The sequence below is a fragment of the Ursus americanus genome, chromosome 25 (genome assembly GCF_024610735.1).
Source record: "Ursus americanus isolate L20-20 chromosome 25, mUrsAme1.1.p, whole genome shotgun sequence".
NCBI classification, from domain to species: Eukaryota; Metazoa; Chordata; class Mammalia; order Carnivora; family Ursidae; genus Ursus; species Ursus americanus.
In genome coordinates, this window is record NC_142151.1 from 40,362,501 (window position 1) to 40,388,682 (window position 26,182).

General features: G+C 39.4%; 2 protein-coding genes and 1 non-coding gene across 6 annotated transcripts in view; all 3 read right to left on the reverse strand.

Annotated features, from left to right (window-relative positions):
• Positions 1–15,320, reverse strand: part of KANSL2 (KAT8 regulatory NSL complex subunit 2) — an 18,457-nt gene extending 3,137 nt beyond the window's left edge. For 3 of the 4 annotated variants that reach the window (XM_045801162.2, XM_045801164.2, XM_045801165.2), the window contains exons 1-8: positions 15,200–15,320; positions 14,386–14,644; positions 13,455–13,633; positions 12,806–12,920; positions 8,942–9,105; positions 8,554–8,720; positions 7,940–8,036; positions 3,698–3,951 (exon numbers count right to left, since the gene is read on the reverse strand). In XM_045801162.2, the coding sequence (XP_045657118.2) occupies positions 3,698–3,951; positions 7,940–8,036; positions 8,554–8,720; positions 8,942–9,105; positions 12,806–12,920; positions 13,455–13,633; positions 14,386–14,644; positions 15,200–15,320 (1,356 nt within the window). The remainder of the gene's footprint in view (positions 1–3,697; positions 3,952–7,939; positions 8,037–8,553; positions 8,721–8,941; positions 9,106–12,805; positions 12,921–13,454; positions 13,634–14,385; positions 14,645–15,199) is intronic. The other variant, XM_045801166.2, reaches the window with a different exon arrangement.
• On the reverse strand, positions 7,712–7,848 carry LOC123794854 (small nucleolar RNA SNORA2/SNORA34 family). The gene has a single exon (XR_006780280.1). It is a non-coding gene; the product is annotated as a small nucleolar RNA SNORA2/SNORA34 family (small nucleolar RNA).
• A 4,041-nt stretch (positions 15,321–19,361) lies between the features above and the next one.
• The window catches only part of CCNT1 (cyclin T1), a 34,309-nt gene continuing 27,488 nt past the window's right edge, over positions 19,362–26,182 (reverse strand). Inside the window, exon 9 of the mRNA XM_045801161.2 lies at positions 19,362–25,440. Within this exon, the coding sequence (XP_045657117.2) occupies positions 24,037–25,440 (1,404 nt within the window). The 3' untranslated portion in view covers positions 19,362–24,036. The remainder of the gene's footprint in view (positions 25,441–26,182) is intronic.

Sequence of the window (26,182 nt, forward strand, 5' to 3'; positions counted from 1 at the left end):
CCACTTTATAGAGGCTCTGTTTCTAGTAATCTAGCTTTACAACAGACTTAGTTTTATGCTTTTAAATTAAGTCTAAGAGTTTGAAACCCTTTCCACTTCTTTGGTGTGCTAATCACCGAATTAAGTATCACACTTCACAATAATTAAGGTAAAGAATATTAATTAAAGAATGCACCACACTTAAACCTGCTCAATTTAAGCAGAAATTTAGAAAAGGACATGGTCAGCTACCTAACATCGATTTCAGATGTGTCAAAATCAATCAACCTATCTATCTATCATCTACCTATTTTAGAGAGCACACAAGTGGGGGGAGGGACAGACGGAGAGAATCTTCGAGCAGACTCCCCCCACTGAGCACACAGCTGGACACAGGGCTTGATCTCACAACCCATGAGATCATGACCTGAGCCAAAACCAAGAGTCCCACACTAAACTGACTGAGCCACCCAGGTGCCCCTAGAAACTTCTGTAATATCCACAGAAACCTGTATTCTCACGTGGTTAGGCCTCTGAACTGTTTTCTCCAATTCTTTTACTATGCACAATTATTATACAAATAATTAACTTGGAATTTTTAAAAAACCCATTTAGGGACGCCTGGGTGGCTCAGTCGGTTAAGCATCTGCCTTTGGCTCAGGTCACGATCCCAGAGTCCTGGGATCCAGTCCGGTGTCTGGCTCCTTCCTTGCTCAGCTGGGAGCCTGCTTCTCCCTCTACCTGCCACTCCCCCTGCTGGTGCACGCACTCTCACACGCTCTCGCTCGCTCTCTCTGGCAAATAAATAAATATTTTTTAAAAATAATAAATGAAAATAAAAGAACCCATTTAAGTAATGAGGCATAAAGTTTCCAAGTCTCAAGATGACAATGGTATGGAAATGTTTTCTAAAGAAAATAGACACTGAAAAGGCTTTTCTCAAATATTCATGCTTTCTGTTACAAGAATTAAAATTGGGGAAAGGAACCTAAAACAAGAAGAGAGGATCAGCAGAAATGCCTATCACAACAGGAATATTCAAACACATAAGTCCATAAGGACATAAAGACAGAATCCACATTTTGTTCTGATCTCAAAAATCACACACAAAAAGTTAATAGGATTATGGTATTAGGCTGTTACTTGCCAAACATCCTTGGATCAAAGCACAGAAAACAGGCAAGTATTAAACATCCAGAATGAAAGACTGAATTTTAACCTAGATTAATATCTAATACCTGGTCCTCCCATAGGTAAAATTACCAGAAGTTATTCTATGGCAGAATGTAGGTTTATAAGCTAAGATTGCTTGGTGAAATTCATCCAATTAAGAAATCATTTTTCCCCAGCAAAACTGCATACTAATAAATATATCCAGAATTTATGGGAGGACAAAGTTTCTTTTCTAAATGGAGTTTGTTTCAACATTTTCTGGAGAATTTTTACCTCCAAAGATTAAGAATAAAACTATACTTATAATGACCAATATGGTTTATCAAAAGTATATTAATATGAACATAGGAGATGATCAAGTACAAATGACTGTTTACCATTTTTAAACCTCTAACATCAAAGGTCCATCTTTTTTTTTTTAAGATTTTATTTATTTATTTGACAGAGAGAGAGACAGCCAGAGAGAGAGACAGCCAGCGAGAGGGGGAACACAAGCAGGGGGAGTGGGAGAGGAAGAAGCAGGCTCCCAGCGGAGGAGCCTGACGTGGGGCTCGATCCCGGAACGCCCAGGATCACGCCCTGAGCCGAAGGCAGACACTTAAATGACTGAGCCACCCAGGAGCCCCCATCAAAGGTCCATCTTAAAAATCCACTGGAATCCCCAAAATAAGGTTACTTCTCACACATTCTTTCGGAAAAAAACAAAAAACAAGCAATAAGAATTAACAGATTTGACTGTATGTTTTTAGGTATTTTTAAAGATTTTATTTATCTGAGAGAGAGAGAGAGAGAGAGAGAGAGAGAGCACGTGGGCACAAGCAGGAGAAGGGGCGGAGAGAGGAGGAGGGCCAAAGAGACTCCACGCTGAGTGCAGAGTCCTGCTGTGAGGCTGGATGCCAGGACTCTGAGATCATGACCTGGGCGGAAATTAAGACCCTTAACTGACTGAACCACCAGGAGCCCCGATTTCAAGATTTCCTTAATGTCAGTTTCACATATAATCATGAATCTTATAATCTCTAATATTTTGTGTAAAAATTCTCCAAAGAGCAATACTAATATGGTAAAAACGGGTGAAAGGGGAAAAGCAAAAAGGTCAAAACAGAAATGGCTCTAAGAAATTATCAGATGAAATAAAAGTTATTAACCTAATACATCTACAAAAAATACATGTGCTAGCCTCTACATATGTACATTATTATCTGAAAGGAATGTGCTGATAGTGATTAGGTTGATTTTCAGACCTTATAAAGTTGCTCATGTTAAAGTTAAAAAAAAAAAAAAGATAGCATCTCTCTGCATTTTCTTCACATTTAAAAATGAAGGGAAGTGGACAAAACTCTGTCCTTATCAACAAAGGGCTATCTGTTCATTTGCCCTCTTCAACGTAATCTCATTGGAAAAACTTGGGAAGCACTGAAGTATATAATAAGGTCCCTTTCTAGTTTCCATATTCTATGAAGTCTGTGTGGAAGAAATTTTTAAAAAAGCAATTATAATCAGGATTATAATAAAAATTATTTTATTATAAATGAAATAATGAAAAAAAGTTTAATAAGCCTGTAGATCATATGTAGCCAAAAGGAGGGGAGGGGATTACCCAAAAAAATATATATATATATTAGAATCAGTTTATTCCTAATACCACCTTTCTTTTTCAGATATTACCTTGTCCTGGTATATCCTTTTTGCAAGCAATACCCTTGAAGCCACCCAAACTTTGCCTCTACCCTTAGCAAATAATTTTGCAACCTATATTCAATTTTCCATTTAGAGTTGTTACATTAAATATATCATGGTTATATACAACACCCCTTTATTATGAAATACAGATTATCTTCAGAACAAATAACGAAGACCTTTATCCAGAGCGCTAAATATTAAGTGTAGTGCTAAAACAGACTGACCCCTGAGTCAGACAGTAGGGTAGTACTAATGAAGGGTACAAATAAAATCAGAGATGGGTTTATGGGACCAACTGAGGAACAAGCTTATAAAAGTGTACATACTTAGAAGGCTGTAAATACTTAAAAAGAGATCACTGTTGTTCTAGTCCATTCACAACAGAATCTACAATAACATATAAAAAAAAAAAAAAGCCAGTAGGCAGAGCTAAGTTTAGAGTCATTTCCTGAGGGGCACATTAACCTGAAAATTAAACATTTACTACTAAAGAGCAAAAACACAAGCTTACAACTGTCAAGAGTAGATATGAGAATTCATTTGTATGATTAAGATTCTAGTGAATCGCTCACCTTGTGGACGGGTACCAAGTTTCCTGGCTATACCAAATCCAACCATGATCTTGACTTTCCAACTTCCCATAGTTTACAATTTAATTCCCTTATCATTCCCTCAGAAAAAGAAAAACGCCTGCCAATTTAACTGTCTCCAAATCAATATGCCAACATATACATACAACCATACATGTATCATTTCAAAAACTTTATCAAGTCTCCTGGCCACAAAAGATGAACCTAGTCTCACCATTAATAAATAAGGCCTTGCCTCAAGGGCCAACCAGAGCAGAGCTTCTCTAACTTACATCACTGAACTCCAGAGGTAAACTCTCAGTGGGCTGAAGCTCGGCAGCACTCAAGTACAGATCCATGGGGCCGGCTTCCAGATCGTCTGGCACAGACAGTACCTGCTCGGGCTTATACATCTGAGGAGGCAACTGGAAATGCAGTGGGCAGCAAGGATCCTCAGAGAGGCTTACAGGAACTGGTTTGTTGCAGGGTACCTCTTCAGACCCCTGGCAGCATTTGAAGAGAACCTGATTCGTGTCCTGACAAATATCTGTAGAAAAATGGTCAAGGGAAATAAAATGGATCCATTGGAGGCACAAAATACAAGTATTGTCTGCCATGTAAAATTCAAGGTCTGCACTACAGAAGACAATTGGTTACACCTGAAACAGAACCAAACACAGTTAGCAATTTTTAAAGTTCTCAAAATAAGTGTCAATCACTGGTATCTAATTCTCTACCAGTAATTTAAATCTAGACCCCAACCTACACTTCAGGATCCCAGTCATTTAACTAGAGACACTAATCTTGTTTTCACTTAGGAGAGTCAAACACAAAACATCTGAAAACACTGCTAAGCAAACAGCAAGAACAATTCTAGGAATCTATACCCATTCAGAAGAAACATGCTATGGCAAAGGCAAATAGCTTGCAGAAGCGCTACCAAGCCCTCCCAAGAGTCAAGAAATATAGTGTTGTTTCTGCTCTGTTCAGCACACTGGCAAAAAAATTGCAAAAACTTTTTGAACCTTGTTTCCAAAATGTTTACATATGTTTAAAGCAGCAGAGAACTGGGGAAAATAGGAGCTCTAGTAAAAGACAAAAAATAAAAATAAATTCCCATGCCCCCTTGTTTTGGAGGATGGGCTGCTAGTGCAGGGGAGTTCTGTCATGGTCCCAAAGAGAAAGGAAAGAAGATAACTTTGCTTATGAGGTCCCATGGAAAGGAAGTACTCCAGGAACACTCCAGGAGCACTAACAACTTCTATTAACAGAAAAGGGCCCGTTTCCAAGTTGGCAAAGCAGCTCTGTAGAATGAATCAAAATTAAACTGATTAGATAAAACAACAAAATTTAGTTCAAGTTACTCTATGAAATGTTTTATTCAAGTGATAACCATTTCTTGAAATCTTAACATGGATTTTCCCCTAGATTAAGAAGCAACTGTTATTTCAAACGCGGGCTTATTTTTTATTTATTTATTTATTAAGATTTTATTTATTTATTTGACAGAGAGAGACAGCGAGAGAGGGAACACAAGCAGGGGGAGATGGAGTGGGAGAAGCAGGTTTCCTGCCGAGCAGGGAGCCCGATGCGGGGCTCAATCCCAGGACTGTGGGATCAAGACCCGAGCCGAAGGCAAACGCTTAACGGCTGAGCCAGCCAGGCACTCCCCCCCCCTTTTTTTTTAAAGATTTATGGGCTTATTTTTAAACCAGAAAGCACAATTTTCTACAAATTAATTGTACCCAGGATTGTAGAATTATGGGTAAACTTTCCTCCCAAATTTTAGGGTAATTTCTGAAAATTAAAAAGTCTGCATACATTTTATTTTTAAACCAAATAAAACTTCTTGAATAAAGCCATTTGTTTAGATCAATTCTTGGAAATTGTTGAACTCTTAAGGCAGGGTTTCACCACTGTAGTACTACTGACATTACTGGCCATCCTGTGATTGAAGGATGCTTGGCAGCATTCCTGGCCTCTGCCCACTAGATGTCAGTAGCACTCTCATCCCTAAATTATAACAATCAAAACTGTCTCCACACATTGCCAAATGGGGATAAAATGATCCCTAGTTGAGAACCACTACTTTAAAGTAACAGTAAATAGTACAAAGTAAACTGTATTTATTGAATGAAAATGAACAATCAAATGAACACATGAATCTAACGGGAACAACCAGATTTGCATTCTCTATGTGCTTAAGAAAAAAAATCCAGGGGCGCCTGGGTGGCACAGCGGTTAAGCGTCTGCCTTAGGCTCAGGGAGTGGTCCGGCCATCTGGGATTGAGCCCCACATCAGGCTCTTCCCCTATGAGCCTGCTTCTTCCTCTCCCACTCCCCCTGCTTGTGTTCCCTCTCTCGCTGGCTGTCTCTATCTCTGTCGAATAAATAAAATCTTTAAAAAAAAAAATCTAAAGTCTCTGATGTGCTTTAAAAGTCCAATCTTATTAAATTATTAATACTTTAATCATCCATTAAATTAAATGTTTTAATCAGAACTTTTTTCACGGATTTCAAAGGACTTTCACAAGTCTCTTATTTAATACAATATCCTGGAAAAACCCTCCCCCATCCTCCTCCACCCCCTTTCCTTTCCAATGGGGACAAGAGAGACAAAGAGAAGGGAATGGTTGACCTACAACTAGAGTGTGGGTCCTTCACTTTCAGTCCAGTGCTGTCTCCATTAGACCAGAGTAAAGAGTTAACAGGTCACCAATGGCAGTCGCATCTTTCTCTGGGATAAGGACTTAAGGAAGGGTAAGTGACTTAAGCAACTATGGAGTGGAAAGGAAAAAAAGCATAAAACAAAAGAAATCATACTTCCCTTCTCTTTTCAAATACATTTCATATTCAACTTCGCTTTTTAAAATATTAATATCCTAATAAACTATTTGAGTATAATACCGTAAGTCTAAAATATTCCTTAATAACTGCAAATTGAGTTTTTCTGACTTATAAAGTAATTCAAGCTCACTGAAGAAAACCTGAAGAGTACAAGGCAGAGGAATAAAGGGTATTCATAACCCCACCATTGAAAAGTAGCCAATTTCTGTTAATTCCCCTCCCAGTATTTGATTATATGTAATTCCATATCCTATTTTTGTCACAATCATTTTCCTATGTCATTCATAAATTTTGTTAATCTAACGTTTATTGCTTAAACATATTCCACATAATGTTGTATCATAATTTTCTTCTCTATACCCCATCTCTGAAAATTTTAAGGATGTCTCCAGTTGAAGGAATTTTATGTAAAAATAACGGTCTGCATTTGATTATCTCCTTAAAATAAATTCCAAGGTAACATTATAGTATCAAACAATATGAATACTGCGAAGCTGCTTTCTAAAAAGCTTGTACCACTCGATCTTCCCACTGGCAATACTGAGGACCCATTCACCACAATCTCACCAACTTGCAATCCACTCATTCACTAAATACATATCTACAAGTATTAAATTCATAGATTAAAAATTTCCTTATTTCCTATCTCACTTACGTACAGTGAAAATAAACACTTTCAACACTGAGCCACTTCTTTTAAATCTGTCCACCTTTGCCCAATCATGTTTTGAGCATTTATCTTTATTTTTTAATTACCTTGCACAAGTATTTTGTATATTAAGGACAGTAATCCTTTATCAGATATTCATTACAAAAATTAATAAACTGGTAAAATATTCAATAAAGGGAAAAGAATTTTTTCCTCTCAGAAGACCGAGAGAAGGTTCTCCTTCTTTTCCTATTAAAGAAGATATACTTCATTTCCAAATATTTTATATCGCTGGCCAGGCAAATGAAATCCAGCAAGATTTAAGCCTTTCAGATAATAAAGATCATCATACTGAACAAGTGCTTTTACTGTGAAAGTAACTTTCTTGATATCCATAATAAAGACGCACTTTCACAATCCAATCAACGCAAAAAGTCTTACAACCTGATAGTAAATGTGGCCTCATGGCAGAATCAAGAGATACTATGATGGTTCAAAAGCAAACTAACTAGGAGGGTAGGGAGTGGAATCATTCCATTTTTGAAAATAGTAAGTTTCCAATTTGAATGAAGTCTAAAATATACAAATTAGGGCCCTGACCATACAAAAGGATACTTCTCAAAGAAAGGTAACAGTTCAGAACCTATTGTTTTTTGGTGGAAAACCCACAGTAATTTTTGTGTGTGTGATAACTGGATTTAACACTATTCTATTTCCAGTGAAAAAGTTCTATCGGGGATCTCTGTATTTTGGAATCCCAGTATTAATCTACTACAAATGAGTATTAGCCCACCCCTATCTCCAATGACTCAGATGTTTCTTTCTAATGAATTGACCATTACATTTCCCAAGTTCTGAAATGGCCAACAGACCATAGAAAGACATTTCTTTAGGCTCCTGCTTGAAACCAACAGCTTCAGCAAACTGCTGGCCTTGATTCAGGGCCAAAGGAAAACAAAGACCTTCAATTAAGCAAACTATCAGAGATTCCCACCAGCCTTTAGTCTAGCTAGCAAACTGAAGTGAATAAAAAAGATACGGGTAAGGCAGTGTCTGGTCATTGGAAGAGACTGATTGGAACAACGAACATCATCCACAAAGGCTAAGCACCTCTGACTGGAACGAGTCGTATGAGCCTAAAATGGAGAAAATAGATAAATTAAACAAACCGTCAAAAGAAAATACAACCAATTGGGGCATCTGGGTGGCTCAGTTGGTTAAGCATCCGACTCTTTGTTTCAGCTCTGGTCATGACTTCATGGGTTGAGAGACTGAGCCCGTGTTGGGCTCTCTGCTCAGGGGGAGTCGGCTTCAAGATTCCCTCCCTCTGTCCCCACCCCACTCACATGCACTCTCTCTTTAAAGAAAATAAATAAATAAATCTTACACACACCCCCAAAAAAGAAAATACAACCAATTATCTATGAGAATACTTACTTAACACATTTAAGGAAGGTACATCCTTAAAGGCTGAAGAACTCAACATATGACAACCTCAAGATCAAGAGTCTCTGGACTCACGTGCTCTTTTCAAACTACCCCACATCCAATTAAGTCAGGTTTCAGAGCCAAGACCGTACAGTGTTTTGACTATTACCCTAACTTTGTAAACAAAGCAAATACATACCCCTTAGAGGTATAAACACGAATTACCTGTTGGGCAGCACCATCTGTGGCCAGCATTCTACGTTCCTTCAGCTGCCTATGTAATAAGGCTTCCACTCCATAGCGCTGACGATACCGCCGAAGACATTTTAGACGCTTCAAGTTCTCTCGTTCTTTGGCCAAAAGTCCCTCTGGGCCAGTCAGGAGACTACTACCTGGTGAGTCACGACAGTCAAGATGTTATGTGCCAAGCAACCAATAAGGGATGGCTGCTCCAAATTAACAAGAAAAAAACGGTAAACTTTGGCCATAAGATAGCCACTTTCAAAAGCAAATTCTCCTTCACTCCAGGTACCAAGATAGAAATAAATCTAACTACTAACAAATTCACATTCTGAAACCACAAACAGCTGGTGGAGACTAGCATAAAACTTGCCTAGAGCTTCATGTTCTACTTTGCGATTATGTAAATAACGTCGCTTCTTCTCTTTGAGCAGATGCTGAAGTCGTTTAAACTGATCGATGTACAAAGACTGCAAACGAATTAGCTTCTCACGCATTATCAGGGCAACTTCTTCTGCTGTGTAGACACCAGCATGTCTGGAATAAAACAGTATTCAGCAAAAATAAGAAAACACAGTATTAAACCCAAGCTTAAAAAGAGAAAAGGGTAGAGAGGAGACTTAAGTTTGTTATTTAACAAGAAGTCAGCACTGAGACCATCACCTTATTAAATATGAATGTTTTCACAAACAGCATTCAAGTTATTAAAAAACAAATAATAAGGAAAATCCCCGAGCATGGATACTAATGTATGATCTCACAACATGAGGAAGGGAAGAGGTTTCTTCATTTTTCCCAGTTATCTAGAGTTAAGAAATGCAGATATGGAACATTCAAAATTTTTATTAACCTACAATCTTATTACATTTCATAATTTAGTCACTTACCAATCAGGACAGCTTAAAAGTATTCCATTTAAAATGTAGCATTAATATCTTAATATATTTTAATGGAAGTATAAAAAATAATAATTTCAATTTCTAATTTAAAATACACTCCTATATTGGAATTTACATAAGCCCTCAAAACACTGGTCCACAGTGGCTATTCACTGTCCCCAGCTCACTTTCTTGACAAACTTCTCAAAATACAGTACCCTGGGTTAGCCGTTAACTACCAAAGATCCAGATCCACATCAACTTTACTGAGCTTTGCCACCAATTATAACTTAACAGAATTTTTAAAAAAGTTATTCTAGTGATTATGATGAGGTCACATAAGCAACTGAGTTAAATAGCAATTTAATTGGAGACTTTCCTGATTCTGACTTATGTAAGTCTGAATGAAAAGATAAGCCTCGGGGCGCGTGGGTGGCTCAGTCGTTACGCGTCTGCCTTCAGCTCCGGGAGTGATCCCAGAGTCCTGGGATCGAGCCCCACATCAGGCTCCTCCGCGGGGAGCCTGCTTCTTCCTCTCCCACTCCCCCTGCCTGTGTTCCCTCTCTCACTGGCTGTCTCTCTCTCTCTCTCTCTCTCTCAAATAAATAAATGGAAACTTAAAAAAATAAAAATAAAAAAAAAGAAAAGATAAGCCTCAAATTTAAAAGATTTTTGGTTCCATTAGCCTTGTATGATCATTACATAACCAGGAAGAGGAAATCAGATATATACTTGACATCCTATTTTCATATTTTGACTGAATAAAAATTATTTCCTTTATTTAAAAAACAATACATACAAATTACATACTCAAACTAATTTTAAATCCAAAAATTACACCTTCTTAAAAAATTAGCTGTTAAGCCATTAAAACACACAGAATAAATAAAATTATTAACTTCAGGACTGAAAGCAAGGAATCTCTGCCCAAAATTTTCCTCGAATATAAATGGAAGCCAATACTACCTGTGCGTAAGTACAATTACAAAGTACTCAGAAGTAAAAATAAATTAAGAACCAAAACATGATGAATAAAAACTAGCAAATTATACCAATGACAAAATCTAAGACTATCAAAAAATTGTGAAAAGGTTTTAAAAATATCTGAAGTCTAAATAAGACTAGTTTGCATCTTCAGGAAAATCGGTTTGCTGCATTTGTATGTCTGCACACCTAAAATACTGAGGTCTTAACCTATATCAATTTTGTTAAAATGAAATTAATTTCATTGTACCCTGTCAGAAGAGAATTTAACTAATAGTCTAGGGACTAGAATTTATAAATGGAAGGCCACTATAATTAGGATTTACTACACATCGTTGGGAGGAGTGGGGGAGTGGGTTTTATTTAAAGATGGATGTTCCAAACATTCACAGCTAGTTACTAAAATCATGTACCAACTTCCCTTATCTGATATTCACAAATTTAAGTCACAGTTTTATTATCTGAATTCATCTTCAAAAAAGAGGGAGTCATCTTCCATTAAATAATATCTCTTATGAAAGAGTACTCCCCCAAATTTAATAACGATGAAGACTCAATAACCTGAAATGACCTTTACAAAACTAGTTCTGAATGCCTGTAGACGTCACATGGTAAAAATTACTTTTTAAATAAGGAAAGATTTAACAATTAGTTTTAAGCTAAAACTTCACCAGTGCAGGATGTTGTTGTAAATGAACTCTTCAGATTTCTTTTTACAAAGCAATTAAGTAAATGGTGACTTTGAGGAAAATCACATAAATATACCTACAAGGGCGGAAAGAAACTATACCACTATTAATTCTAGTTAGGATAAAATCTCTAATGACATCATCATAAACAATACAAAAGGCACCCTTCTGAAAAGTGAAGTGAAAAGTTGTTAATGATTGAAAAATTGGTCCTAGAGACAAAAAAACACTGACACCAGAGATGAAATTAAAAGAATTTCATTAAATAAAAAGACTTATTAAATTTAAGACAGCAATATGCAACCATATTAAAAAATTTAGTATTATAAGACACTTAACAACTCTACTGACATCCCTAAAAATACAAGTATTTTAGGAGGCTGAAATTTTGGGGGAGTAATCTCACAGGGGAATTAAGGGAAGCCTTGTAATTAGTTGCCTGCTTCATTTTCCCCTTTGAATGTTCCTCTGAGGAGAAACTGACACCAAGTACCTAGTCCTTTTAACATTTATAAATCTCATAAAATTAACTGGTATTTTTAAGTTACACTAGCATAAGGATGTCCCCTAGAGACTGATCCACTCTAGACTACTGACAAAATCAAGTTTTTGGACCTTCGAAGCTGAGTATTTACCACACCAAAGGACAGTCACTTTGTGACCCCACAGAGCATATACCTCTTCAAAGCAGCACGTCTGGCATTTCCAGAAGCACAATGGGAAAAAAAAATGTTTGGTATAAAGTTACTACTTTGAGAGAATCTTGCCAGATAACGAACATTCCTTTTCAAACCACGTAGATGACTTTCCAAACAAGTACTTCCTGAGGAGGTGACCATACTGATAATACTCAAGAAAAATAAGATGAAATTATTCTACTTAGAAAATGTAAACCTAAATGACTTTATAGAGACTAGAAATTCATTATCTCTCATACTACTTACAATATTTCTAAGCAAACTGTCAATGGAAGTGTTGAGACAGTAGTCAGAAAAAATGAAGAAAACAAGAAAAGAAAAAAATTAAACTAAACCCAAACCATGAGACAGAAATATGAGACTGTGAGTGGCAACGTTTTTGTTTCTACAACTCCTAAGGTGATCATGGGCTAAGTGAAGAGTAGAACCTTAGTTAAGATATAATTAGACTGATTACTCACTTCTGGGTTTCTAAATCAGTTTCTCTTTCTTAGGCATGAAACCAAAGGAAACTCTTGAACATCTTTTTATTTTTCTACTAGGGGGGAAAAAAAAACAAACCTCATAAAATGTAACTTTGCAAAAAAAAAGCAGGTATTCAAATATAGGCACATTATTGCTCCTGAGGTTTACGCCAGGAATCCATTTACATCAATTTCCTCTTCTCTAACTGACCTAAGCATTTCTCAACCAACCTCCCATTATGTCCAAGAAATTTCCTATTTTCTCCCCTATACTTTTCATGTGTAGAATTTGATATCTAAAATTTTTCCAAATTACACGGCTTCCAAAAAAGAATAAAGTCTTGCCCTGCAGCAGGATAGTGATGAACCAGGACACTTTAAAATGCAGAAGCTATTACTGCTCACAAATAGCTGAACTCTCTTCACCCCTCCTAAGTTATTTATCTATTAGTAGCATGCATTACTATAGTCCACATTCTAACTACAAAAAAAATTTTAAAGCCTTATGTGGAGTTACAACTTACTTTAGGGGATCTTCTTGATCACTGTCTATGCTATCAGCTTCACTGTCAGGGTCACCTCTCCATGTCTGATCCACAGTAATGGGTTCCTGCTCCCCATCACTCCAGCTGTCTTCATCTGAGGCAAGGAAGGGAGAGCAGCCATTAAGACTTCCCACCTCTGTAACTCCACCACACAAAACTAGATTACTTAACACATCAACCCAAACCTTAACATTTAAGAAAACAAAACAAACAAACAAAAACCCCAACAACTTAGTAAAAAGGTACTGGCAAATAAAATTGGCTTGAAAAAATATAACCCAGGTAAGGTTACTTAAAACAAATAAGGTGACCATGCCCTCAAAAGGACAGAAAGGTCCAACTCAAAATTATTCTTGCTTCCTGAAATTACCTTGCCTAACAGAGACAAGCATAAAAACAGCAATGAAGGAAACAGTCATAAACTCAAGAAAGTAAACCCAAGCACACATTACTTCAAACTGAAAAGAACTGGTGAACACAGCAATCCTGGAATTCTCACCAAACTGTCAACGAATTAACAATATTATTGTATTATCACGTGCCATGTATGTTCAAGGCACCGTACTAAACCAAAATAAGTTCTTTGACTTACTTTTCCTTTTTCATTCTTATGAGAAAAGATCCTTACCCAGAATTCGGCTGGCTTCACTGCGGCTACTTTCTGGAGTCTGAGACCCCAGCTCTGTCTTAGCATAAGAGCTCAGCTGGCACAGGAGTGTTTCACCCATAGGCCCTGGATTGGTCTTCTTCATTTGAGCATGAAGTGCCAAGGCATTCCTACGAGCATGTTCAGCACAGAAAGACACCCTAAGGAGACAAAATATTAACATTTTATACTCAGGTCCCTTCTTGAAGGAGTTCAATCATTTTCATAGTCACTAGTCTTCAGATCATTTTTAGGAAATTAAAATAACTATTACCTTCATTTATATACTGAAAAGGCCAGTGAGGCAGAGTAATTTAACTGGCCCAAGGTCAACTTATTTGGTATTACTAAGGGGAAATGCAGGTAGCATAATCTGGTGCTTCATTCATCAAACAAAACATCCCAACTATAAAAATGCTGACATCATCCTAGAACAAATCAAAGAGATCCACTTTCATCTCTCAAAACTGGTTCTGGCAACTCTACATTTTACTTCAGTATCAATCCACTGTAGGTAATAAGATGTGTGGCACAATTTTAAAACCAAAATATACATGAACAATTAACTAGCCAAGTTACGTTTCTGCATGAATACTCTTACTTACATGATGAAAACTATGAAGCCTTTCCCAGAAGAATACACATATACACAACCTAACAAGGTTCAGGGATGACCCAAAGAGTCAGGGACCCCAGGGTTAAGAATATTCTAGAATATCCCTTATTTTATAGACGAGGGAAAAGGTCTAAAGAAATTAAGTGAGTGGCCCAACTGGAAGTGGCCTCTTTGCAGTTTTCAACGTTTTTTTTCCCCAATTTTACAAAAACTCCAGCTATTCACACGCCCACAATATACCACACCCCTCTTTCGTTTTAAAAGTACAAACGACATAGATTATCTATACATATATACCCGTCTTTCTTCTCAGGCTTTGGAGCAGCACTGGGACATCTTTTTCCATTCTTCGTCGATATATAACTACACTGCTTGAAGGGTGCATTCTTGTCTTCAAGGATATGCTTAATGCAAAACTCCTGCCCCTCCAGGCGAGGTTGCGAGCATGGGCGATGAGTGAATGAACAAGACAGGGGTTCCTGGGACCTGGGCACTGGGGTGATCCTCCCCCGACTGGTCGGCAAGACGTGGATCCGAATCCTGTTCATACCAAAACCTGCACACAAAAGATCAAAAAGCCCTTACCCTTCCCGAAAATTCCTGCTCCACAACATCCGGACCGACCGCGGGCAGCTTCCAAAAGACTGGTAGAAGTCACGCTCCGTAACTTCCCTCCGCCCACGTCTGCCCCAGGCCATTAGTCAATTTGTCTCACTTAAACTTCTCCCCCATGCCCGCGCCGCCCCCCACCCCCAACCACCAGCACGTCGTAAGTATCTCGGGCTCGCACGGCGACAGCACGAGGAGCGCGCGCCCGCTCCACGCGGCGGCAGCAACGCCGCAGCGCCGCACCCGGCCTCCGCCTCCCTGCATGCCGCCTTTGTCCCGGCCCGCCTCAGAGCTGACGGCTGGGCCCAGCCCGTCCTCGGCCTCCCGTGCAAGCGCCATTTTGTCCTCCGGCTCCGGGCACTGGAGAATCTGGCTTCTGGAAGCCTATAGGAGGAGAGCAACCTCCACGCTGACTGAGACAAAGCAGCAGCCCGGAGAGGGCAAGACGGGCGAAGCAGCAGTCTAACTGCGAAAGCGAGATTAAGCACCGCCGCCATCTTACCTCTGCCGCCGCACCGCGCCGCTAGCCCTCCGGCCGCGCCACCCGCTTCTAACTTGGCCCCGCTCCTTTCCGGGCTCCCAACCCCTGATTGGCTACTGTGCCCACGGCTCTGTGTCACCATTGGCCGAGGCCAGCTACCTATCATGTCCGTGGGGGCGGGGCGCTGAGAAAATGCGCGGCTGGGGTGGCTAAGACAACCTGTCCGTCAGTCAGCAACTCCGCCCCGGGGAGAGTGGGGTTGACCGTACCCTGGCTGCGGCACTCGCTCACGCCGCAGGGCTTTTCTTCCAGTTCACCGCGTGGCCGGTTTTCGGGCTGCTTTTGGCCGCTGTGTAGTACTAGGCTGCTACCACCTCACCACCCCGACAAAGCGGGTAAAAAAATCAGACATACAGAGGCTAAAAGATCACTGTACAGTCAGTCGACTCTGTTTATACCGGAAAAGGCTGTAGTTTTCTTTTGTGAGCAGTTCATTTATTGAAACATTGAGTATTTACGGAGCCTGGGGAATTACATATATAAACACTTGATTCTCAGAGCAACCCTGAAATAATAGAGGCTATTACCTCCATTTTTACAGATAAGATAAACGAGGAACAGAACGGGCCTCTAGCTAGTAAATGGGAGGAGAATTTGAACCCAGTCCTCATTCTGTATCCCTTATTGGCCTCTCATATAGTATAGACCATTAGACTGAGAGTAAGGAAATATGAGTTCTGGTTTAGGCCCAAGTTCTCTAAAATCCTCTACAAGTTCATGCTAAATAATGCAGGTATGTAGAAATGGCAGATACAACCCCAATTTTATCATACTTTAACGATTTTTAGTTAAAAGCATCTTTTTTCATCTCCACTACACCTCTTGTAGAAAGGAACCAACAATTTCTCCCTCTAACCCTTCTGGATCTTTTCTGCATCCCATCCTTCCAATGCTTCTTTATCTAGTGTCAGTTTAAGAGGTTTCTCCAGCACCAATAAGCACGTATGATTCACACAGCAGGTGAGCACAGAGAATCTACAATGCTCAACAACAGCAGTTTAAGAGACAAGAAGTGATTAAAACAAAAATGAGGGGGGCAGTTGGAAGAGATGCCATTTCCAGGTTAGGGCGTCCCTAGAAGGCCCTTCCCTGAAATTCATTTATTCAACAAATATTTACTGAGCACCTAAGTGCCAGGCACTGGAGATAGAGTACAAGAAAGATAACCCTGCTCTTTTGGAGCAATTTGGGACTGTGGATACAATATAAACATAATATCAATAGCAACTGTGATTTAGACACATAAGCAAACACTCCAACCCTCAGAAGGGGTACAAAGAAGACATTTGTTATAAACTCCCTACAACTCAAAACTAGCTGGAGGCAATCACATTATAGAAAATATGGGAATCAGAATCTGCAAGCAGGGGCGCCTGGCTGGCTCAGTTGCTAGAGCATGCAACTCTTGATCTTGGCATCCTAAGGTCAAGCCCCATGTTGAGTGTAGAGATTCCTTAAAAATAAAATCTTAAAAAAAAAAAAAAATCTGCAACCAAATGTGATAATATCAAAAAGGAATATTAAAATTCTACTATAGTGAACTATAGTGAACAATGAAAAGAGGCATTAGGAACTAGTTAGGGATGCAACAGCCTTTCATTGTTTAATTAGAGTGTCTACTATAGGTCTTAGCTGAAAAAAAAAAAATCCTCCTCATAAGCCCAACAGGCAAAAAAATTGCTATTTAGAACCACTTAAGTGGGGAAGAGGACAGATATTATTGAAGGGTTAAGATGTTGGCAAATTCTTTGTGCTGTTTAGCAAAGTAGACGGCTGTTTTTAATCCACTGAACACTTTGTTAGCTATTGAATAGGTTAAAGTGGACCTGAGGCTGTTTGTAAACAGAATTTGGCAAAAATGAATTCTTAAAGGAAAAATAATTTTTGAGAATTTGGTGTTTTGGGGGCCAATCCTAGAGAACCGGGTTTGTGTGTGTGCATGGGTGACAGAAAGAGAGAGAATGAATATGAATGAAGGCCAAACTGCTTTCTGTAAGTCATCCTCAACTCAGTATGACAACTCCACCTTTCCAGTTGATTAGGCCAAACACTGGGAATCATCCGTGACTTCTCTTCCAAACTTACAGCAGATCCTACTGGCTCCAACTTCAAGATAAGTAACTTCTCATTACCTGGTCCAAGCCACTTTCATTTCTTACCTTAATTATTGTGAAAACGATCTTAAACACAGCAGGCCAGGGGCGCCTGGGTGGCTCAGTTGGTTAAGCATCTGCCTTCGGCTCAGGTCATGATGCTGGAGTCCTGGGATCCAGCTCCACATCAGGCTCCCTGCTCAATGGGGACCCTGCTCCTCCCTCTCCCTCCGCCCCACCCCCTGCTCATGTTCTCTCACTCGCTCACTCTCTCTCAAATAAAATCTTTTTTTTAACAAAATAAACACAGCAGGCCAAATGAACACTTTAAAACCTAAGCCAGATCACGTCACTTTTCTGCTCAAAGATTTTCAATGGTGCATTTCATACTCTCTTCATAGCGGCTTACAAGGTCCTATGGTATCTAGTCTTCCATTGCCTCTCTAACCACATGTCCTACTATTCTCTCCTCATTTGTGTCCATACTAGCTACACTGGCCTCCTTGCAATTTCTCAAACATACGAGCATGTTCTCACCTCAGAACCTTGCACTTGTTTCCTGGAATGAGCCTGTGATGTTCTTACCCCAGCTATTCTCATGGCTTGTGCTCTCACCTCGTTCAGATCTTTGCTGAACTGTAATTTCATTCCTAGCCATCTCATTTCCAATTTCAAGAGCCCTACTTAGCTACACACAGTTACACAAAACATCTCTATCCCCCCTTTTCCACTTTACTTCTCCAAAGTACTTATTATCTAACATACTAAGTTTTACCTATTTGTCTCCCCTACAACTAAAATGTGTAAATTCTACGAGGGCAGGATGTTTGACATGTTTACAGCCATATTCCCATCAGTAAACAGTACATAGCACTTGAATAAATTTAAGGCAGGAAAGTACCTGAAACTACTCTTCAGAAAAGGTCTATCTAGTATTCAATTTTAGCTTGTTCTTATGTTTTATCACTGTGGTTTTTCTGTTACCTGTTTGAGTGCTATGTGAAATGAAGCGGCTGATTTACCACAGTACAAAAAAAGGCAGCACAAGTAGAACATGTGACATAAACCAAATCAGTTCAGAAATAGGCCCCAGAGCTACAGATTGCAGTGAATACGTGCCTCTTATACAGTAAATACAATCCACAGAAGACATAGAAAGGGCTTCAAACTTTTCTCAGATCATTGAATGATAGAGATCAAGCCTATCTTATTCTATGAAGTGTCATGGAGACCAGGATCGTGTAAGCATTGACCATACGATGAAGCCTAACTCTGTACCAATTGGTCTGACAAGCCCTATTAATGGGGATCCAGTTGCACACCACCTTTATACTGATTTATACCTCATCTATTGCCAAGGATGACACAGTTGATAGTAACTCTCTTAACAAAGGCAAATCACTAAACTTAAGGATTTTGTAATATCATCCATTCCTACATTCTTCATTTTCTTTTCTTCCAAACCAGACCAGAATTTCTAAAATGTTAGCAACTTCCACAAAATTTTCAGAAGTACAGCAATCAAAAATCTTAAGTTGTATTATTTTAGAAAATGATAGGATGACCGGAACTCGATATTGTTTTTCAGAAGTGTACATCATTCATTCTGTCAAATTGATATTTTTTTCCTTTTAGTTTTTAAACTATAGCTTCTGCTAACTTGGTGTTATAACTTTGGAGTATTTTAGCATAAGAATTCTTTCTCTTTAAATGTGTTATTTACAAGATTTACCTTGTGTATGTGGCTTTATATGTTCTGGGAAAACAGTGAGTTTTCACTATCCATTTTTCCAGGCACCGCCAAGAATGCTACATTGAGTGAGGGTTTCCCCCTCTGACTACATCATACTTTATATTGCCAGGTTCACTGTGACAACCAAATCTTAGTCTTTCCAGTGAGTTCAATTCCCACAGGATCTTGTGTAGTCAGAAAGTACATATTACCACCAAAACTAAAAACTGTAATCGTAACAGTAAAATGACAGTTATAGACTAATTTGAAGACTTAGGACACATAAGCAACAATCAGATGAGTGTTTTATCATTAACATTTATTGATGGGATGGATAAATACATATTGAGAAACATACTTGACAGCAAGATATCAAACTGATAGCCAGACTATAAAATGTATACAACATCCTTTTTTAAATTTTTTAAAAATGTTTTTGAATTTTTTACAAAGAGCCCTTACTGTAATGGTCACTTACATCCTATCAATCACATAACAGCAGTAGAGATCCCCGGGGTAGCATCCAGAACTGAGGTGCCCCAAGGAAGACAGAGGCAACAGCAGAATAGTATGCTGAGAAAGGACTCTTAAGAGCAATACAAAGAAAACAGACAAAAATATTACCACAAAATTGTACCTGAGTGACATAGATTGGTAAAGTATTTTACTTTTTTTCTTCTTCTTTGCTCTTTGGTCTGATAAGAAAACGGACAGTTTCAGGTGTGTGGAGCAGGGTGAGGGAAAGGTCAGTTTCAAATCCAGAAACCTAGGTCTAAACGCTAAGTTAGGCTGCTGCATTCTTTTCTTTGGGTGCTTAACCCAGACAGCACTTCCATCTTGTAACCAATTCCAATGTGATCTACCACTAACCAGTTAGGTCCTCAGCGTTCAACTGAAGAGTTCCTGTAACCTGATGGAGACATACCTGCTCTGGCTTCAATTAGCATGCTGTCAAGCATCCCTCTCCATGTTGCTTAACATGGCAACGGAAAACCCAAGAGTCTTTTCTCTTCTCTTCATTCAACCACAGATATGCACTCATAAAGGGGAAGAGCAGACACTGCTTTTTAGTAAACATTTTCTTTCCCTCCCTTTTCCAATGCCAAGTTCATATTAAAAACTTTAGAAACATTAAAATGGAAGGGTCTCCCACTTAGAAAATAATTCTCATTCCAGACCACTCTATCAGGTAGGATTACAGTACCATGCTTGTTTCAAACTCACAACCACAGAGGGATAAAAAGACAAAATAAAACTTGATAGTGTGATACAATACAAACATTTCTTAAACCATCAGGAGCAAACATTCAGTTTTCGGTTAAAAGCCGGGTGTTAACAAGCAGCAACACAGGAATTCTGGGGAGGTATGAAAGTCACTGAAAGTTTGGTTGGGACTGCAAAGGGCTTATTTCTCACCATTGTGAAGGGTTGCATAGACTGCTTAAATTTTCCCAAACCCAAGAGGATAATATTTGTACTCCAACTTTAAGATGTTCTAGAATATCCCTTTTCCTAGCATTAGTATCAAAATAACTCACTGACAAAAGAATAATCCTTTAAAAAAATCAATCTGTTCCCAAGTTCCCACAACTCCTGTTTCTGTGGGGAAACAAAGATCTTTAAAATCCTACCATACTGGTCTAAGACCCCTCTAACTGCCTTTGTCCAGAAGCAAAGTATGAGGGATATGCATTTTCAACATGGGGAATTAGGTAGCAGAAGCTTAAGGAAATCCAGCACTGATGTTACCATGATTTTACTTCTATATCCTAACCCATTGCTGTTCCAACTGGCGATTTATTTTTTGTTTCTATCAACACCGGTGAAGTCAATAATACAGAACTATGAAAAATGATACACTGAATCAAAACACAAAATAATTAAAAAAAAAAAAGGAAGCTGAGAGTCTCAGATATGGAAACACATTGATTCATGAGTGAGCAGGTTAGACTAATTCCTACATATTTTCTAAACCCAAAAAGCATAACTGATATCGCAGAAGACCAATTTAGCTTTAAATTAATGCTTCACTAGAGTTCAGCCAACAGTAACACAGGTATCTGATTAAAAGCCCTAAGGACATTCCACAGGTGTTTGTTGTTGCCAACATAAGAGTCACGCAAGGTTTTAGTAATGAGATTTATAGAACTTGAGGCTCCAGGCCTGCTTACCACCACTTATCCTTGATAGTCTAGGTTAAAAGGAGAAAAAAAGCCATGTTTAACTAGACTAACTTTGGATGTATAAATCCCCTTTCTCACCCTTTGAAGGTGTGAGCATAGAGAAAACACAGAGTTTAGAAACCACGCAAGCCTTTGAAGCCTAAGTTTATGTAATCTGAACAATATGCATGCTAGTCGACAGGCATATCTGCTAACCCAAATGCAGCAGCTTCATGCAGAGCACACAGGACATTCAAGACATATACACAGATCTAAAAGCAGACACCGTATCTTAAAACAGTATCAGGAGGCATTAATATAGAGGTCTTTAAATTGACCTACATCAGCGATGAACTACTAGTGCAAAGGCCAGACTGCACAGCATGAAGCAGCTCTGAGGCTCTAGTAAGCACTTTTTCTAGTTCAGTCCTAACAAAAGGTCTAAGGAACTAACTACAGATGCCATGGAGAACTGCTCTGAGGCCAAGTGGATATGTCTGCCTCTGTGGTGAAGGAGTGCATACGATTAGAAAATATGTGACATTTGATGAGAAAAACTGAATGCTGGAAAAGGCATTTTCATAATCAAATCAGTGATCAATTCCACAAACATACAGATCCAAACTAAATAAACTTTTGGGAAGGTCAGAAGGAAAGCAGACTCCACCAAACAAAATCTAAACAAATAGAAAGCCTAGATTTAGTAAACACATCACACATCTACCAATTACCTAGCACAACACAGAAAATATCAGGGAGATACAGGAAAATGCCATCAGTGAAAATGAACTAACATTCTAAGTATTAATGGTTTATAGGTCGGCAGAGAGCTCATTTTACACAGCAATGGCAGGCACTCTAGACAGTTCAAATATGCAGAGATGCAGGACATTAATTCACCTTAAGGTTTACTGTACAAATTCCTTCCAGTGCATCAACAATTCCAACTGCCTCAGTTTTCTCCCCAACCTGTTCCTGGCAAGCAGCAGCACATGTACAACTCCTGTCTCCCTATGACTTCCAATGAAAAATATTCAATTTTTCTATATATCTATACAGAATATTTGGTGTAAAGGAAGCTGCATTAAAAACAACAAGACAAATTCAAATTGCATCATCTTTTCCATAGCAAAAAATACCATGAAGACCAAAGAATATCACATCAAATGATCTGTGGCTTAGTGGCATTTTCAGCTAGACAACCTGGCTTAGAATTCTTTCTAGTCCCTGGAAAGATTTCTTTCCTCAACAAAAGTGTTAAGTTTTGACTGCTGGGATCTTGAACACCAATTATCCTGAAATCTGGGATAATCAAGCACCCATAACAGGACTCCTGGATCCATTTTCTTTTTTTTAAGGACTCTTAGAAAATCTTCTGAAAAACCTCTGCCTAGAAACTAAAGCCACCAAAGATGGACAACCTGCATCTGTGGGCTAGGCTTGCTCACCCTCATGACATCAGTACTGTTAAATTCACAAGCTCCAACCTCTGAAGTCATATAGGTTGCAAATTTAAGGATGCAGCTGTTTCCCTTCAGATATACAGATAAAAAGCAAGTCTTACATTCATAATGCAATTTAAAATACAATATCCTAAAAATACCCAATCACAATTTCATTGTTTTCAGTATCCTCTAGGTCCATGGCTTCTCTCAGAACTACTCTCATATATGGTCTGGGCTTTCAGAGGCAGGATATAGAGCACATCCCCTTCCCTTCAGAGACCCTGAGACTGCTCTCACTTGAACACTTTCCCAAAGCCCAACTTGAAAAAAAGACACACCCAATTCTGTAGGGCAGAAGCCAGCCTTGCTCTCCAATCCTTCTTCCTCAACCCCACCTTTGTTCTGCATCCAAAGGAAAAAGGGGTAAAAGGGAAGTTTTTATAATGGAGTCCAGAAACAGGCCACTGGCTGCACTTGCCCAAACTAGAATTTAGAAGGCTACCACTCAATTACAACATAAAGAAATGGGAAAATACCATGCTAACACATGCCTCTTCCTTCCTTTATGTTCTAAAGGCCACACCGTGTTCTCTCTAGTAGACTGTTGGGAAGTGAAAATGGTGAGGGACAGGGAGGGAAAGATAAAACATGATTTTTAAACACACACACTTAAAACCACACATACCCACACTTACGTACACACTTAAAGGTCTCAACACTTCAAGTGGCCGGAGCCTATCAGACAGAACTCAAGGCCAAAAGCCTACCCTCCCATCCCCCCTACATACCCCCCACCCTCCAATCCCACCCCCCAGGAGTCATTGCTATGTATCTCATACACACAGCAAAATCCCTATCCCCTCCCCGATGATATAAAAAAAACTAAACAGATAACTTACTTTCTTTAAATTATTTTTTAAAAGTCTCTTAAAAGATTTTGACGTTTAAATACTTCCTCTCTTCTGATATATTAAACACCAAAAGAATCCACAACTGTCTGATAAAACAAACCCTCCATATTTCAGTCCTGGCAAGAAGAGGGAAGACATCAACTCTAATCAACCTAATTAGGAGGTGGAGAGGCCAAGAACAGAGAAAGTATTCTTAATCCTTCACAGCTTCAACACATTCTCACCTCTCTAATACCAGTAAAAACTATAATAAAATAGTTAAATTTCTGAGGCAGTAGATATAATTACCAAGCCCCTCTACCACCCTCCCACCTGCATGTCAATATTAATTATTCCCTAGTCCAAGAAGCGTGACATATTTCATAAGGGAAGTAATTTCCTTAGTCCAGAATCAGTAGTTAAAAAAAAAAAAAAAGTTGTTTTTAAGGAAGTTTTTTCCTCCTCCTCTTTTTTTTTTACTTAGGAAGGGGTGGAAGTGGTGGAGGAGGTTCTGATGGTAGAGGTGGTAGCCGGGGTTTGTCTGTATTGCCAGATCTGGAGGACATTCCACCAGCCCGTGGATTCAGATATTCACCGTAAGAATGAACAAAATCAAATGCAGGGGGCTGAGTGGGCTGAACACCCTGGGCACTGAGAAGGGAGTGAAGCATATTCACAGTATCTTGATAGTCTATTGTCTGGGTTGCATTGTGACCATTGGCCCCAGTGGGCCCTTTATCCAGTTTCATATGAGGAACTCGAGTTTTACAGCTGGGCTGTGAAAAGGGAAGGCCACTTGTGTCTGAGCTATGCCCAGGCAACTGGGCCATTGTAGGAAGAGGAGTGAAGGAGAAATTTATGGAAGAGGATTTGGTACTCTTGGCAATCTTGGCTGGATGATCAAACACTGCTCCTCCAGTCTCTTCAGGGGGGCCCCTTTTACGAGCAGAACTGGAAGAGGAGAAAGAACTAGACAAGCTATAGGTTTTGTGCGCTAAGGTGCTTGTCTGGCTACTATGTTTTGGATCACCTGGACGCTTGTTCCCAGTACCAGCTGGAAGCTGTGAGTGAGAGTGCTTGTGTGAGTGGTGATTATGATGATGATGATGATTAGATGGGTGAGTCTTGTGCTTTTCTTTGTGCTCTCGGCTCTTTGTGACACTGTCCTCTACAGAATTGTGCTTGTCAGCTGCAGCATGGACTTTAATGCGCATTTTTATCTCCTCTGGTTTTGAAGAGGCAGCTTTATCTCCACTTGCCACCGGGATTCTCATTTTGAGAGCTGCTTTGTCAGCCTTTTCCAGAAAAGGCCGCTCGGGGTTTTCTGAGCCCTCTATGGGCATTTTCAGAATGACCGAAGAATGGCTATCATGGTGAGACAGGAGATTCTGGGCAGCATATGCATACTGTGACTTCACATTGGCCTCCATGTTCTCCAGTTGCCTCTTCTGGGCAGCCAACTCTTCGGCATGTTTTGCACGGTATTCTTTCAGTGACACTTTAGCTGATGGCACACTCTTACTATTCTGCTTCTGGGAAATAAATGCATTTGAACCATCCTGTTGCAAAGAATGATCAACTCCCATAAGTGCTAAATTCTCACTAGTCCGATGACCCTGAGCAGGTTCCAGTTTAAAAGGAGGTTGGGAGGACAGCCAACGCTCGCCCTGCAACATCTCCACATTGCTTAAGTTGCTGGATGATTCTTCAGTGGCTGGAAGGGAAGGCACTGCACTTGTAGAAGAAGTTGACATGCTCATTAAACCTGCAATTGTTGTGTCTGAAGAGCTCTGGGAAATCATATTGAGAATTGTCTGCTCTGACGTGTTTTCATCTGTTCCTCGATCATCTGCTTTTGTTTTCTTGGCAGCCTGGCATGCCTGGAATGAAGCAAATGACATCTCTTCACCTCAGGTAATTTATAAAATGGAAAGAAAAACTGGAATGAGGAGACTGTGCTTGCTGCAACACTGGAAGTTCTGGATAGCCATAGGTAGGCAGCTACTCTAAGATCATTAATTATAACCACTAGAAGTAAGATTTTAAAAACCCTCAGTCAATAGTCATACAAACAAGATCTCAAGGAGATCTTGCACTCCCATGTTCACTGCAGCATTATTCACAATTGCCAAGATATGGAAGCAACTGAAATGTCCATTAATGGATAATGGATAAGCAAAATGTGGTATATAAGCACAATGAAATCACACTTAGCCTTAAAAAAGGAGGAGGAGGATTCTCGGAAAATGTCAGAGTAGGAAGCACCAGGAATCTCTCCCCCTCAGACAACAACTGCACTGGCAGAATTCGTCCAATGTAACTACTCTGGAACACTGGAGTCTGTTAAAGGCTTGCAACCTTTGGGGTAAGCCTTAGATAGTAAATTGGGGTTAATTTACATCAATTTTACCTCTCAGCACATTAGCAACTTCCCATCTCCTACCCCAGCCACAATGGAGGCAGCTGTGCACCTGTTGCTGGAGCAGCTTACACACTCCGGGGGAGCCAGTACCAGCAAAAAGACTCTCTCCTGCAACTATCAGACTCTGTGCTCTGACCCCTGATTGCACTTCTGGCCAAAGAGGTACAGACTAAGAGGCAGGCAGTCACTGTTACTGCGCC